Genomic DNA, 15,317 nt, shown 5'->3' on the forward strand with positions numbered 1-15,317 from the left:
GCATTACATACCCCCATAATTGCCTTTTCTAAAAATTTACCATGATACCCACAGGGCTAAGATCCAACCTATAACACCTCAAGCCTGCATCCAACCAGGCTTTTTTTCTTTTTTGGTTTTTCTCCGGTACCAGGAACCGAACTCACGACCTTGCGCTTGCCAGGCAGGCGCTTTTGCCACTGAGCTAAATCCCCAGCCCCCAGGCTGATACTTTAGATCAGCTATTCAGGAGGTTGAATCAGGAGGACTGTTCTGTTTAAGAACAACGGAGGCAAAGTGACTAGCCCATGACTAAATATAGGCAGGTAAGATAGGATTAGGTGCTGCACTTGTTTATTTAAATACCAGATGTTAGCTGAGATCTTAATGAGATGGACACTGGATATATAATCATAAGCTACAAAGACATTTTGTTTTGGGAAATTTCATCAAATTAAAAACAAAGAAGCAGAATAACAACAACAAAAAAGAGTTCTACTGTCTAAAATAAATAGCTTCATATGGCTGGCATGCTAGCTGCAACTGGTTTAAAAAGTCATTGGGAAAACATTAATGGAAAGCCAAAAAATAGCCTCATTCTATTTCTAGAAGGAGAAAATAAAGACTACCATGATGAACACCTATGTTCAAAGACTGTCCAGTGTTTGAGATTATGATGTGAAGATGCAATTGCAGGGTGGAATTACTAGGCAGAGTACAATCATTTTTTGAAGTTCTTAGTTCATATATTGTCAAATTGTATCTAAAAAGTGTATAGTTCAAACTTCCACCATCCATGGGTCCGAAAGTCCATTTATTTAACTAGCTTTTCTGCATTTTCTAAGTTTTCTACAATGAATATTTGTTACCTTTTATAATAAAAGGGGAAAACCTTTTATTTCATAAGGAAGTAACATGGAGAACTGAGTTTCACATAATAGGAGAAAGAAAAAAACCACAAAATTACCTAAATATAGGATAATTTCAATAATCTGAAAAAATACATTGACAGAAAAAATGTGAAAAGAAATAATATATTAAAATACTAGTAGTTTTCTCTCAGGCTATGGGTTGATCAATAATTTCTTTCTTTTTATTCTTTATATTTGTCTTAATTACTTTGCTCTGAGACAAAATACCTGAAGCTCAAAATTAAGGAAAGAAAGGTTTATTTAGCTAACAGTCTGTGGAGGTTTCAGTCCATACCTCAGCTGGCTCCAAGGCAATGAGGTGCAGCTGAGGGGCAACCATTCATGGTGGCGGAGGACACCAAAACCAACAAGAGCAAAAGGGACAAAACAAGCCTCCTTCCTTTCCTTACATTATATGCAGGCTACCTGCCCTAGTGTGGGTGCAGCACTCACAAACCCAATGCCAGAACTAGACAGTGAACCAATCACAAACACTAGATTCAGCCACCTCCAAAAATCCCAGCCCCTATGTCCCCCTAGGGGACATCCATACACAAATCATGGCAATACATTTGCATACTGTCCCCAGTAAACATGTATTACTATGATCAGAAAGAAGAATCTACTGAAAAAAGAACCACCAGATTTTGGTCTCTTTAAAATAACACAATCTGATGTCAGAATTTTAATTTCTCCATACTCCTAGCAACACTACATTTAGTTTATAAACAGTATTAAAAACAGTATTAGAAACCCATCCAAACCCCCCCATATCAAGTACTAAAACTGCAATACTGAAATTGCAAGCACTAAGATAAAAAGGGTCAAGTAAATAGCAAATAACTGTGGGATATTTATGACTAATTGAAATTAGGAGCTATTGAGCACCAAGATGGTAGAGTGGTAAGCAGGAGAAAAAGAGCCTCTCTGAGAGTTGCTGTCCAGACGCTGGAATATGGCAAAGTGAGAAAGACAGGAAGAAGGGAAGTGGATCCCCTGGAGCCAGGAAGGATCTGCAGTGTGAACTGAAGCCCACGAACAGAGTGAAGAGAGAAACTTCAACGAAGGAGGAGGAGGAAGGGCTGGTGGCGCCCTCTCCCTGACACGGGACTCACTGCACAGGAGTGGTTCAAACCTGCAGACACATGGTGACTACTGGAGACCCCAGAGGCCTCCATGGAGGGATGCAGCAGTGGAGGGGAGAAGTGGACATGAAGGACTGCACTACCTGCCAGTAAGTACTGAGGGCTCAGTTGTCCGGCACAAGAGAGCCACTGGCCAGCTATCTTGGAGAGGGGCCAGCTGAGCTCAGAACTCACAGCAACTGCTAGCACCACCTAGCGGCTTGAAGCTGGGCTTGGTCCACGAAAGGTGTGCTGACAGCTGCAAGTTGCGAGTCTGGTCTTGGCCATAAGACCCAGGCCTACTGTGATTATCCACTACTCTGACAAAAAGCTACTGCTGCCTTGCTGGGATAGATTGGCATGAATTGGTACTCTGTCTCCACAAGCTGTCTACCAGTGACAGCAGAGACAAACCCATAAGTGGACTTTTTCTTCTCTCTCTCTCTCATTTTTTGATTGTTGTGATTTTGTTTTTGCTTTTTTCTCCTTCATTGTCTGATCTTGCTTTTATATGAGGATGAACATGGTTTCTAGCCTCTTTGTACTTGTGGTTCTATTCTGTTCTTCTTTTTAATTTCTTCCTTCTCTTTCCCTCTAGGCTTCTGCACCGGCTTTCCAAAGTTAACATGATCTCCCTTTGGCCTCCAGCCTTATTTCTAATCTCTTCCTCTTTTTCCAGTTCTCTATTTTCTGCCTAACCCATTAAAATCTTAACCCCTGAGGGGAAAACTGACATATTAAGGACTTGTACACTGCATATAATTTTCTGGTTTGTTTTAGATTTTGTTATATAGCCACACATCTAGTTCACACGGTTCAAGGTGGCAAATTAATCGTTAGCTCAGTTTGTCATTTTCTAGGCTGTGTATGATGCTATTTCCACTGCTAATGGTACCACTATAACCAAAAGTGACATAATTGTTCTAAACAGCTGTTCTTCCTGGTTCTCTAAGACTGAGATTGACTAAGTGTCACAGATTGACTGTGGCACACTGCCAAAGAACCAGGGGCTGGACCAAACAGGCAGGAATTTCTCATCCCCAACAAACTGAAGAGGTAGAATCTTGCAACAGAATCAAAACCCAAAAACCAAGTACACCTGTAAGATACCATGGAGAAATAGTCATTTCCTACAGGTTTTAATACTAGCAATAAAGCAACCCACCATAGGCAATTTATAAGCATCACCCCAGAAATTAAACTAAAAAAAAGAAAAGAAAATGTGAAGACACGTAAACAAGATGTAAACCCCCACCCCCAACAGCCAGTTCACCAAAGGCAAACCCAGGAGACAATGAGGTGGTACAATCTGAAAGCCACCCACCTGGCCTCTCTGAAGTGGTAACAACAAAGCAACTGAATACAGCTCTAGAAAAAAATCAAATCAGAAATAATTCCTTAGATAAGTGCAGAGATGGTGTCCACAATGAAAACCATGTTTAGTGACTCTAGAGCAGATATAGACAAAAAAATAGAGGAGCTTAAGAAAATGTTGGAAGCCATGAATGCTCAGCATAGAAAAGAAATGGAATCCTTAAAGCAGATTCAGGCAGATACCCAGAAGAATAAAAATTCCATTGAAAGTATCCACAGCAGATTAAGCCAACATGAAGACAGCATCGCAGATATAGAAGATAGGCTTGTGACTAGCAATCATGAAAAGAAAGATTTCTTAAAAATAGCAAGGAACCATGAGAAATCAATCCAGCAGCTGCTAGATGAGGCAAAGAAGAATAACAAGATTGATTGGAGTTAATGAAAAAGGAGGAGGTAGCATAAATGATATAAGAAAGTTGTTCACGGATATCATGGCCAAAAACTTCCTTAGTAGGGAAAAAGAATTTGGCATAGAGTTTGTGAGGCATAGAATTCCATTAGCTATGATCAAAAAAAATCTACAGCCAGGCACATCATAGTCAAGACTGCAGAAATTCAACCCAAAAATGGAATATTAAAAGCTGTTAGGAAAAAGAAATCACCTATAAAGGAAAGCCCATCAGAATCACAGCTGACTTCTCAGCACAAACCACAGAAAATTTATGACCACCAAACCAGCACTCCAAAATGTTTTGAAGGACATTCTAAAAAGAGATAACAAGGACTGCAACTCCATGAACTCCAACGGAAAGAATCCACCAGGCAAGGCAAACAATTAAATAGAGGGCAAGGAAAAAAAGAGGGGAAGCCAACAACAGGGAAATAACATGACAAGGATAAGTCAATACATACCAGTTATAACCATCAATGTTAATGGTCTCAATTCACCAATCAAAACACACAGACTGGCAAAATGAATCAAGAAGCAACATTCAACATTATGTTGCATATAGGAGACACATTTAATTAAAAAAGAAATTGACAAACTGAAAGTCAAAGGATGGAAAACAAATTTCCCTGTGATAGGAGCCCAGCAAAAAGCAGGGGTAGCTATTCTACTTGCAAAGTGAATTTCAAGCCAAGACTGATTAAGAGTGACAAAAAAGGTCACTAGATCCTTGCAAAGGAAACAATCCAAGAGCAAGAAATAATAATAAATATATATACACCAAATACCAGTGCACCCAATTATATGAAACAAATATTAAGAGACATGAAAAATCAAGTTAGCACTAATACAATTGGAATGGGAGACCTTAATACACCACTGTCACATATAGATAAATTAACTAGACAAAAAAATGAAATATTAGAACTGAACTAAACTTTTTAACAAATGGACTTAGTAGATGTCTACAATGTTCTACCCCACAACATGAGAATACACAATCTTCTCAGCTGCACAAGGGATGTTCTCCAAAATAGACCACATACTAGCTCACAGAACATGCTTAAGTAAATGCAAAGGAATTGGAATTATCCCATGCATATTATCAGACCATAGTGTAATGAAATTGTAATCAATAGCAAAAGAAACCACCAGAACATAAAAACATGGAAACTGAGTAGCACTCTCCTAGAAAACCACAGATAAATTAAAGAAATTAGACAACTTTCACAATTAAATGATAATGAAAATACAACATACTGGACCTTACGGGACACAATGAAAGGGGTCCTAAGGGAATTTATAGAGTGAATACCTGTATCAGGAAAACAACAAGTACAAATAAACAACTTAATGGTGAACCTCAAACTTCTAGAAAAAGAAGAGCAGACCAAGCCAAAAGCCCATATGAGGGAGGAAATTATAAAGATCAGAGCAGAAATTAATGCATTAAAGACTAAAAAACAATAGAAAGAATCAATGAATTGAAGAGTTGGTTCTTTTAAAGATTAAATAAAATCAACAAACCCTTAGCCAATCTTATCAAGAAAAGGAAAGGAAAGACTCAAATCCATGCAATTAGGAATGAAAAGGGTGAAATCTTAGCAGATCCTGCAGAAATCCAGAAGATTATCTATACCTGTTTTGAAAACTTGTATCCTAATAAGAGAAAATGCAGAAGAAACGGACAGATTCCTAAATATATATTAATTACCAAAGCTGAATCAAGAAGATATAAAAATCCTAAATAAACCAATATCAATCAGTGAAATTGAAGATGTAATTAAAAGCCTACCAATGAAATTGGGAAGGTTAGAGAGTCTTAGAGAATATTAATCCAATCCTGATATCGTAAGTACCAAACATACGAAGAAAAACGGTAAGACTAAAATTTACATGGAACCTTTCTAACCTTTTAAATGTAGGGAAGAAATAAGGAATTAGTTGTGATGTCACAAAATTGAAAACTGAAGTGAAACCATATATATTACTGGAACAAATAAAGTACTGGAAGGCATTATCATTTATTTATGCCTAAATAACGCTAGTGCACACAAGTACAGAAAATAAAAGAATTGACAAACCTGCAAACTGCCGCTTTCAATGAATCCCAGGAGCAACTGGATCTGAATTTGAGAAAGTTTTACCCATACTGGACTTTCAGAATACCAGACTGATAGACACTCAAAGAGTAGCATGATATCCTCTAAAAGCTATTATAGAAGAAAAATTGAGAAATAAAAACAATTTTTTATGTACTGAGCATGAGTTTCCCCCAACATTAATAAAAACAACAAATCTATCAAAACCATTTCTGGGTCTGGGGATACAGCTCAACAGCACAGCACCTGCTTGGCAAGCATGAGCTCCTGAGTTCAATTCCTGGTACTGCCTACCCACCCCCCGCAAAAAAAACCCAGTCCTATGTTCAGTTGGTGAAAGCCAAAACAATCGTCCTGGTATCCCAGTATGGTGGTGCATGCTGCAGTCTCAGGTACTCAGGAGGCTGAAGCAGCAGAGCTGCTCTGTTTGAGACCAGCCTGGGCAAAATGGGAAGACTCAGTCTCAAAAACAAAACAGAAACAACAATGACAAAGAATCATTCTAGTAACAGTTAACAAAATCTGTGATTATTCATTACATTTTATCTATGTTTCTTGTATCTACGTAATTAGGTATTAATGTTCTAAAGAGCAGTGTGCCACTTGGGGGTGAAGTTTATTGATACAGCCCTTGCCGAGCATCGACAAGGCCCTGGATTTGATCCCCAGCGCTGGGGAAAAAGGGTGCAAAATTTCTTTCACTGGATAGTCTTTAACTACCTAAAAGGTAACTCTAAAGATAATACTAACCTTCTCAGTCCACATGTTTGAATTAATTAGTCCCTCTGAGTACAGAAAGTCCTGTATGATCAGTATGAGTCGGAAGGCATTTTCAGCAGTTATGGGATTTGTTTTTGCCTCTCTGTTTTCTGTGAGGGCCCATTCTAACATCTTCTGTAGCAAACTAAGTGTAAAACAGAGTCCTCTTAAACCATTATAAATTAGAGAACACGAAAGGTAAAAACAACAGTTATTTGTTAGTAGTATTGCAGGTCCAAAGATACACTATCACTAGCATGTATCCCACTAAAACAATGTGGGTTGAATTCTATACAGTACTACTGGAGCAACTTTTCAATGTTTTAGGTATCTTTAATATATTTATTGTCAAAAGTGAATGTCACTTGTTTTACTTGACTATAAAAGTTATGACAACTCCCATTCCATCCTCCATGAGCTACTTAACATGATTTCTTTCAAGTATGAAGTTGGGAAGGTTAGAGAAAAAAGTCCTATTATATGTTAGAGAATGTCTAAGGAGAAATAAAGAGGTAACTTCCCTGGTGTGCTGCTGTTAAAAAGTCCTATTATCTCCATGGAACTTTAAGTGATTCGGAGAAATTTTCGTGAAAACACTCAAATTTGGACAAAACTGTTGTACAAAACTCATCAGTCCTTAGATATGCAGAAAAAAATTTAAGTAAGAAATCTGAAATCATGAAGGCCCAAATTTATTTAAGATTTAAATCTCCTCACATGGAAGTTAGTTTATGCTTCTTTTAGATTCTACTAGGATGGCAAAACACAGGAACAGTAATTGAGCACAGTTGCTCCTTTTCTCCCTCTATTCATCCACTGAACACTCAATAAATGTTCAGTAACTACTACTGCTGTAAAGTCTTGCTTACTCCAAACAGAGGGTAGAAAAAAATCAGGACCTAAACGCTTACTTACGTTAATTTTATCTCATCTGCTGGTCTAAGTAACTCACTGGATATTCCCGGTTTAGTTAGTGCTGAAAACACTTGTCCCCGTGCAATCCAAGATTCATCATCAGACTTTTCTAGTCCCTTATACATTACATAATTCAAAATATCTGTCAGCAACTGAAGAAGCTCCTCCTCACATCTCTAAGAAAAAGATACAGTAATATTAAATTACCAGGGGAAGGAAGTGTTAAAAAAGCACATCATAAGAACTATCGCACACTGACTAATCATGAACTTTATTTATTTAATGGTAGCAAAGTTTTATTAAAGATAGGAAAAGAAACAGGCTCAGCAGAGTGAGTCTGGGCCAAGTAAAAGTAGGAAAAGTATACAATACAGTCTGACAGCAGGCCACCATGCAACAGTGAGCACAGTGGCTATAACATATTTTTAAATATGTGCCTTGAGAAACCTGGAACTTTACTAGGCCCTGGATACACCTGATACATGAGACACTGGCTTTGCTCTCAGCACACAATCTAGTGAATTCCAGGTCTAGCTAATGAGACTTAGAACGTGAATGTAAAACTCTTAGTAACTGCTCAGACATTGATAAAGGATCAGAAGTATGTAACAGACACAGGAAAATAAAAACATCATTTGGAAAAACAAGGAATTTTACCTCTTGGCTTTCAAGCAAAGAGAAGTCATCACTAAAGCCCGTATCACTGACGCCACCTTCTTTGTCAGACTGAGCAGAAAATGACTTGGACTCTACTGGGGATGGTGTGCTAGGTAGGCTGTCTGGCATTTGGCTCCCATTGTCACTCAGTTCACAAGTGTCAACTCCACTGAGATCTAAACTCAAATGTGAAAGGTTACTATGCCAGAGTTCTTGATTCTCTGACCTGAAAGACAATTCTCCCACAGAGCTATCTTCTTCAATTAATAGTGCGTTTGAGTCTAGAGAGTGTCTATCCTCCCAACTCCACTGATCCGAAGACACATTAGGTGACAAAAAGTTGATCTTTTCCTCATCTGTCTTTTCATCAAAGCTCCTCTTAGTATCTTCAATTGATGTATTTTTATTGATTTCTTTCATTAAAACAGCTCTACTGTGCTTATGAAGAGAATTTCCATTTTCAAAATTTACTTTCAAAAAAAGTCTAACTAAGGTGTCTTGCCAACCCACTTGTTGTGATATTTGATGTGCTGCATCTGGCTGGGACTGCAAAATGTGTGAAATCTGAAAAGAGAGTAAAATAGTAAAATTCCTCAAAAAGTATAATTATTTTATTTCCAAAATTCTCTTTGTAGTTATTTTAATGACAAGTTAATCAGAAGATGCGGAAGTATATACTTTCAAGAGATTATAATCTTAAAATATAAGCTATTTTGAGGAATGATACTGTGGTTTCAACAAATCTGCATATTATTCACATACAGAGTATGTGTATAATTCAAATACTAGGTATATTTCAAATACTAATTCAAATATCAGGTATATTTCAAATATTAGCTGAAAAATAAAAAAGGAAAATTAAAATGATCTTGGACATGTCAAGATATCTGTTATTCATTTGGTCAGATGGAAAGTATAAATAGAATGATGATATATATAAAACATAGTGAAGTGGTATCTTCTCAACTACTTTCCACGAGCCTACTACATTTATTCAGCAGATACTTCTATGTATCTACCATCTCTAGGCACTAGGATTAGAGAAGCAATTAGAACACACTAGATACTTTGGTAGAATCTGGATATATAAAAATGTTTCCCTCCCCTTTTTCCTTCCTTTTTGGGATTGAACCCAGGGGCAGTCTACTGCTGACCGACAAACCGATCCCTTTTTACTTTTTGAAAGATAGTCTTGCTACATTACCCAGGCTGTCCTCAGACTTTACATTTTCCTGTCTCTTGTTCCTAAGTAGCTAGGATTACAAAGGTGGCCATTACACTAGCCTCCATTCCTTTTTTTCAAGTAAAGCTAATGGCTACCACTAGTACAACACTTCCCCACAGTAATTCTGTATTATAGAAACAAAACAAAAACCAAACTTTAATTCTAAAAATTAGTATCACTAAGAATGATGCTCTTGTTTAGCAAGAATAGGAAGCTGAAATTAAAGAGCAGACACTGACATGGCAATGTGTATTATTTCTTTTTTTTTTTTTTAATGTGTATTATTTCTACTGCCCAACTGACTTCAATTTCTTTTTCTTTTATTTTCTGGAGTGGGTAGTCTTTTTGAGACAAGGTCTTGCTATACAGTTCAGGCTGGCCTTAAGCTCACTTTGTAGCCCAGGCTGGTCTCAAACTTGCAACAATCCCCTGCTTCAGCCTCCCGAGTGCAGGGATTACAGGTGTGCATCACCATGCCCAGCTTGACTTCAATTTCGTTTGAATAAAATATTCTACAAAACATGTCTGAAAATGTAACACAGTGGCAGAGCACCTGACTTACATTATAAAGACCCTAGGCTTAATTCCCAGCCTTGGGAGGGAGGGGGGCAGGGGGGAGGGAGGGAAGGAGGGAGGGAGGGAATCAATCCAGTTAACATCTTCAAGATGTTTTTACAAAAAAGCCAATAAACTTCTTTGTAGACAATCACTTTGGCTCCCTTGAGTATGTATCTCTCTCAACACAATTTCTAACTATGACAGATCTCATAGCAGGAGATGAGTAAGGCTGGTGAGAACTTCAGTATTAACAGTATTAATATAAGCTGATATAAAAATAATGAGTCACAATGACATGTAAAGTTTCTTTGTTCACTAATGTAATCAATCAGTGAGCTTGGTGCCAGTTACCAATTTTCTTTTTTTTTTTTTGGTTTTTTGGTTTTTCTCCGGTACCGGGAACCGAACTCACAACCTTGCGCTTGCCAGGCAGGTGCTTTGCCGCTGAGCTAAATCCCCAGCCCCCCAATTTTCTTATAGATTATGCTTTTCTTACCAGAGAAACTTTTCATGTGTGACCTCAAAGTCTTCATAAAATAGGACTTATTTTATGTCTATTTTATAATAGAGAAAAATCAAGCTATACTGAGGAGTTTCTATCTAAAGATCAATTCACTGGACTTATTTTGAATTTCTTAGAATTGACCATGGAGAGAATGAATGTTACAAACACTGGGAAAATATAAACTAGGACAGTTACTTTGAAGGACAATATGGCAAAAATGCAACAAAATATAAAAATGTGACTACTCTTTGATGCAGCAATTCCATTTCATGGAGTATTTCCTATAGATGTATTACTACACTTACGCAGAAATGTTTTTAACACCAGTTTATAGCATGAAAAAACCAAGAAATGGCCTAATTATCTATTAATAAGAACCAGATACTTTATAGAATAGTCATAGAAGAGCTGGGCATGGTGGTACATGCATTTAACCCCATCTACTCAGGAGGCTGACGCTGGAGGATTAAATCTGAGGCCAGCCTGTACAACTTAATGAGACCCCTCTCAAAATTTTAAAATGTGGGGCCAGGGATATAGATCAGCGGTACAAGCACCTGCATGACAAGCGCCTACCTAACTAGGAATTTGATTCCTAGTACCAAAAAAAAAAAAAAAAAAAAAAGTTTTAAATAGGGTTAGGGATGCAATTTAGTCAATCCCTAGTACTTCCAACAACAAGACAAAATGAAAACTATATAGCAATTAAAGAGCACAGGTATATAAAATTTTTAGTTGACAGAAAAGTACTATGATCAGGAGGCAAAATGAAAGCTGGGTATGGTGGTGCACACCTGTAATGCCAGCACTTGAGGATGAAGGGAAGAGAATTTATGCAAGTTCATGGCCAGTCTGGGGTACACAGCAAGACCGTGACACAAACAAAACAAAAGAAGCAAAACAAAACAAAAATAAGGTACAAAAAGTAAAATGAAAAGCAAGGAAGCAAACTGAATAGTTAACTGGTCAGTAGTTGACAGAGGAGAAGAGGTTATGATCACAAAAAGACACACAGGATCACCATCTCTCAAAGATTAAATGAACACTAAATATAAACTGCTGCTGGAATAATCAAATTACAGAAACTTTAAAATATTATAGCACCATATATCAACAAGAAATGGTCATAATCACTAAATAACATTAAAGAAACTATCTTTGGTAGTAAATTTCTGACTTTGGAAAAGGCATGTTTCTGTAAGACCTTGTGAAAACTGACAACCTGATTTCTTTACATGAAGTAAATTTACTTTTCGTTTTGTTGTGTTTTGAGGCAGGGTCTCGCTATGCAGTTCAGGCTGGCCTTGAGCTCACTTTGTAGCCCAGGCTGGCCTCGAACTCACACCCTCCTCCTGCCTCAGCCTCCCAAGTGCTGGGATTACAGGCGTGTACCATCATGCCCAGCATAAATTTACTTTTAAAAGGAAACTTTTTGTAAAATATTTTTATTTATAAAATAAGTTAAATTGAAACTTATCTCTACAAAATATTCAATGAAAGTTATTGACAATATGATGGTGATATCGTTAGAATATATTTAAAAAGTTTACTAACCTTTCTGCAGAGAACCACTTTGACATTTATACATGCTCTGTGAGAGATATTTATCACAGATAACAGATCTTTGAAATTAATAACAGGGTCTATGGTGGAAAAAAAAACAAAAGATTAAAATTCATATTCATAAATAGCTAAAGATAAAACCATGGGTATTACTAGATATTAACAAATGCTGAAATGGTTATTTTATTTTTATATAAGAATTATAGGTATGGTCAAATTTATCAAAAAGAAAGAGTAAAAAAGTTTACAATGTTTCATACCCAAGTCAACTCTAAGTAACTGCTATTTTCTTTTGAAGGTCTGAATAAAATGTTCATTCTACATGCCTCTAATACTACTATCTTAGCTGTTTTGTCTTATTAATGAGATTGTAAACCACTGAAGATTTAAAAAAAAAAAACAACTGTACCAAATAAACCTAGCCTGTGGCATAAACTCTAGTTTGTAGTAAGTATTGAAAAAATTTTATTAAAAATATTAAAGCTTTTAAGAAAAGAATATGTATCTGAAATTAGTTTTCATTTTTCCTGGGGTGGGGGGATGAAAAAGGAATGAACCTGTGTTATGTACCTGTACCAACTCCCCACAAAAAATGTAAATCATTTTGTACTACAAACATGGACAAATAAAAAAAATAAAGTTAAGGGGAAAAAGAAAGGGAAAAAAAATCTTTTGTTCATATTATCAATAGTATTCTTTTCTTGTTTGTGCATTCAATTGCTAACTTAATCAATAAACACTGAATAAGAAAAAAATGTGCTATTCTGAGGAGAACAAAAGCAACAAAAGTACAAACAATACCTAAGAAAGACCTTGCTGAATCAAATAACAGCTAATTTAAAAAGCAACCTGAGACAGCAGGGAAAAAAAAATTCTGTAAATTTACTAGCATTATCAACCTTAGTCATACCTGTATATATGATCTGATTGGTAAGGTTTTTAATGAGAGATGTGTTAATGGATGCTTCATTAAGGAGGAGTCCCAATCCTGAGTAGCCAACTTCTCTGAGTCGAATACGTTGTTTACTACGTTCGTAAACATTTGTGCATTTCAACATCTGTTCCATAACCTGATCACAAGAAGTAATATATCCTTCTCAATATAAAAAGCTAAGAACAGTTTGTCATTTAGGCTAATACTGAATAAAACATTTATATCCGTTTTTAAAGTATTATTTTACTCTTTGGAATAAAAAAAAAAAACACTGGTTGGAAGTACTATATTATTATACTATCATAAAAATGGATTTAAGAATAGATTGGACTGCTAGCCTGAACTGCATAGCGAGACTCTGTCTCAAAAAGTAAAAAAAAAAAAAGAATAGATCGGACTAAAATTCATCTGTAGTTGAATAACTAGTGTTTAAAACTCTAGTTTAAATATAGCAAATAAAAGAAATGAACACATGTAGCTTGTAGGAGGAGCAAAACTGTGTCAAGTCAATCTCTGGATCAATTTCCCACTGTAATTCATTTCTATAACTTTTTTTGTTTTCTTTTTCTGAGACAGGGTCTCACTATGGAATTCAAACTGGCCTTGAACTCACTATCTAGCCCAGGCTGGCCTTCAACTTGCAAAGATCTTCCTGCTTCTTCTGCCTCCCGGGTTCCAGTACTACAGGTATGTTACCTCATACCTTGTTATTTCTATTAACATCTATCCAAATAATTTTCAATAACAAGGAAGGATTTGTGAAGCAATCCAATCCATGTGCTAAAAAGGGGACTGAATCAGTAGCCTGATGCTTCTGAGGTGAGATCAACATTTTATAAGAGAGGTACTATAATCTTACATGGAAAGGGTAATCTTGGCAGAATATCATAAACAGTCCTTACAAGATTGTTTTTAAGAAATAATACTGAATTGCCATAAGGAACTCTTGTAAGGACAGATGCTCTAAAGAACAACTTCAGAGCTCACCATAATCAACACTCAAGAGAGACTATTTCAGACTATTCTTATTGCAACTTTATTTCATGAAGTTTAAGGATTTCCAATATGGGGAATCCAAACATTATTCCATAGTGCTCCCTTTGGTAGCACATATACTAAAACTGGAACAAACATTATTCCATAAAGGTACTTTATAATGTTAACAATGTCAGAACAAACAAATGTCACCAGGCAAGAAGGCATAATAAACAGGAGAATAAAAATAAAATGCATTTGGTTTTAGAAATATGAATGACTCCTCTAATTTTAGTTAATAAAAAGGTGGGCTGGGTGGCTTTGGCCAAAGTTCAAAGTCTTGGATAAGTCACTAACTTCTTTGGCTTTAGTTTCTCCATCTGTAAAATGAGAATAACAACAATAATCCCTTGACAAAGTTGTTAAGGATTAAGGAAGCTATTACATTTAAAGTGCTCATGCTTGACATTCACTGGTACCATGCAGGTCAGCTATCTTTTTTTGAGACAGGGTCTCGCTATGTAGTTCAGGCTGGCCTTGAACTCACTATGCAGCCCAGGCTAGCCTTGAACTCACAGCGATCCTTGTGCCTCAGCCTCCTGAGTGCTGGGATCATAGGCATGTGCCACCATGCCCAGCAGATCACCTATTATTATTAACTGTTAAAATGTTCTGAATTGGCACATGGACCGACCATAAGTCAAAAAGGACACGAGAATTTTTATATTGAGGATGATATAATATAGTGGATATACCACCGAGAGGATTTATTAAGTTATAAAATAATTAGTTTAACATGAAAAGTAAATATTAAAATAAAGTGAACTTAACTAGACATGAAACAACAGATGCACTGCAAGCCAATTCATATACCCATAAATGATCCCAAAAATAAAGATGCTTAGATGTTTGTACCTTAAAAACAAGTTCCCTTAGTTTATCAGAGTACTTCTGATTTAAGAGTAATGCATAAAGGATGTCAGCATTTCCTGGTTCAAACAGCAGTAAGAAAAGTTGACCTCTTGTTGGGCTGGTACATAGAAGAACACAGAGTACATCCAAAATTCCAAACAGCTTTGAATATTAACACAAAAACAAGGAGCCACATTAATGTATATAAGCACATAAAATCATGAACCCCACATTACTTAACTAAAACCTATATACACCAATGCTTAGCTTTACTGAACTATCTGGTATCTTCTGAGCCTGCCCTTGCCTGTTCTTTCTGACATGTTTTTGGCTTCTTATACTTGCTTGTCCTCACACTCTCCATTTCTAACACCATAGAAACCAACCCTATCCATCCTACCATGTGAAAAGGCACCTCTTCCATAACCACCCT

The 15,317-nt window shown here is 36.5% G+C and overlaps 1 protein-coding gene across 10 annotated transcripts in view; it reads right to left on the bottom strand.

Moving 5' to 3' along the window:
• Positions 1-15,317, bottom strand: part of Nbeal1 (neurobeachin-like 1) — a 167,793-nt gene that overhangs the window by 57,974 nt on the left and 94,502 nt on the right. For all 10 annotated transcript variants that reach the window (XR_001236404.1, XM_013520723.1, XM_013520721.1 and 7 more), the window contains 7 exons: positions 14,888-15,046; positions 12,974-13,133; positions 12,055-12,143; positions 8,213-8,776; positions 7,556-7,731; positions 6,632-6,785; positions 5,864-5,992 (listed from right to left, as the gene is read on the bottom strand). Coding sequence is in view for 9 of the 10 variants with exons in the window: in XM_013520723.1 (XP_013376177.1) it covers positions 5,864-5,992; positions 6,632-6,785; positions 7,556-7,731; positions 8,213-8,776; positions 12,055-12,143; positions 12,974-13,133; positions 14,888-15,046 (1,431 nt within the window). In the remaining variant the exon portion in view is untranslated. The remainder of the gene's footprint in view (positions 1-5,863; positions 5,993-6,631; positions 6,786-7,555; positions 7,732-8,212; positions 8,777-12,054; positions 12,144-12,973; positions 13,134-14,887; positions 15,047-15,317) is intronic.

The sequence above is a fragment of the Chinchilla lanigera genome, unplaced genomic scaffold (genome assembly GCF_000276665.1).
Source record: "Chinchilla lanigera isolate Chin_1 unplaced genomic scaffold, ChiLan1.0 scaffold00056, whole genome shotgun sequence".
In the NCBI taxonomy this organism is placed as follows: Eukaryota; Metazoa; Chordata; class Mammalia; order Rodentia; family Chinchillidae; genus Chinchilla; species Chinchilla lanigera.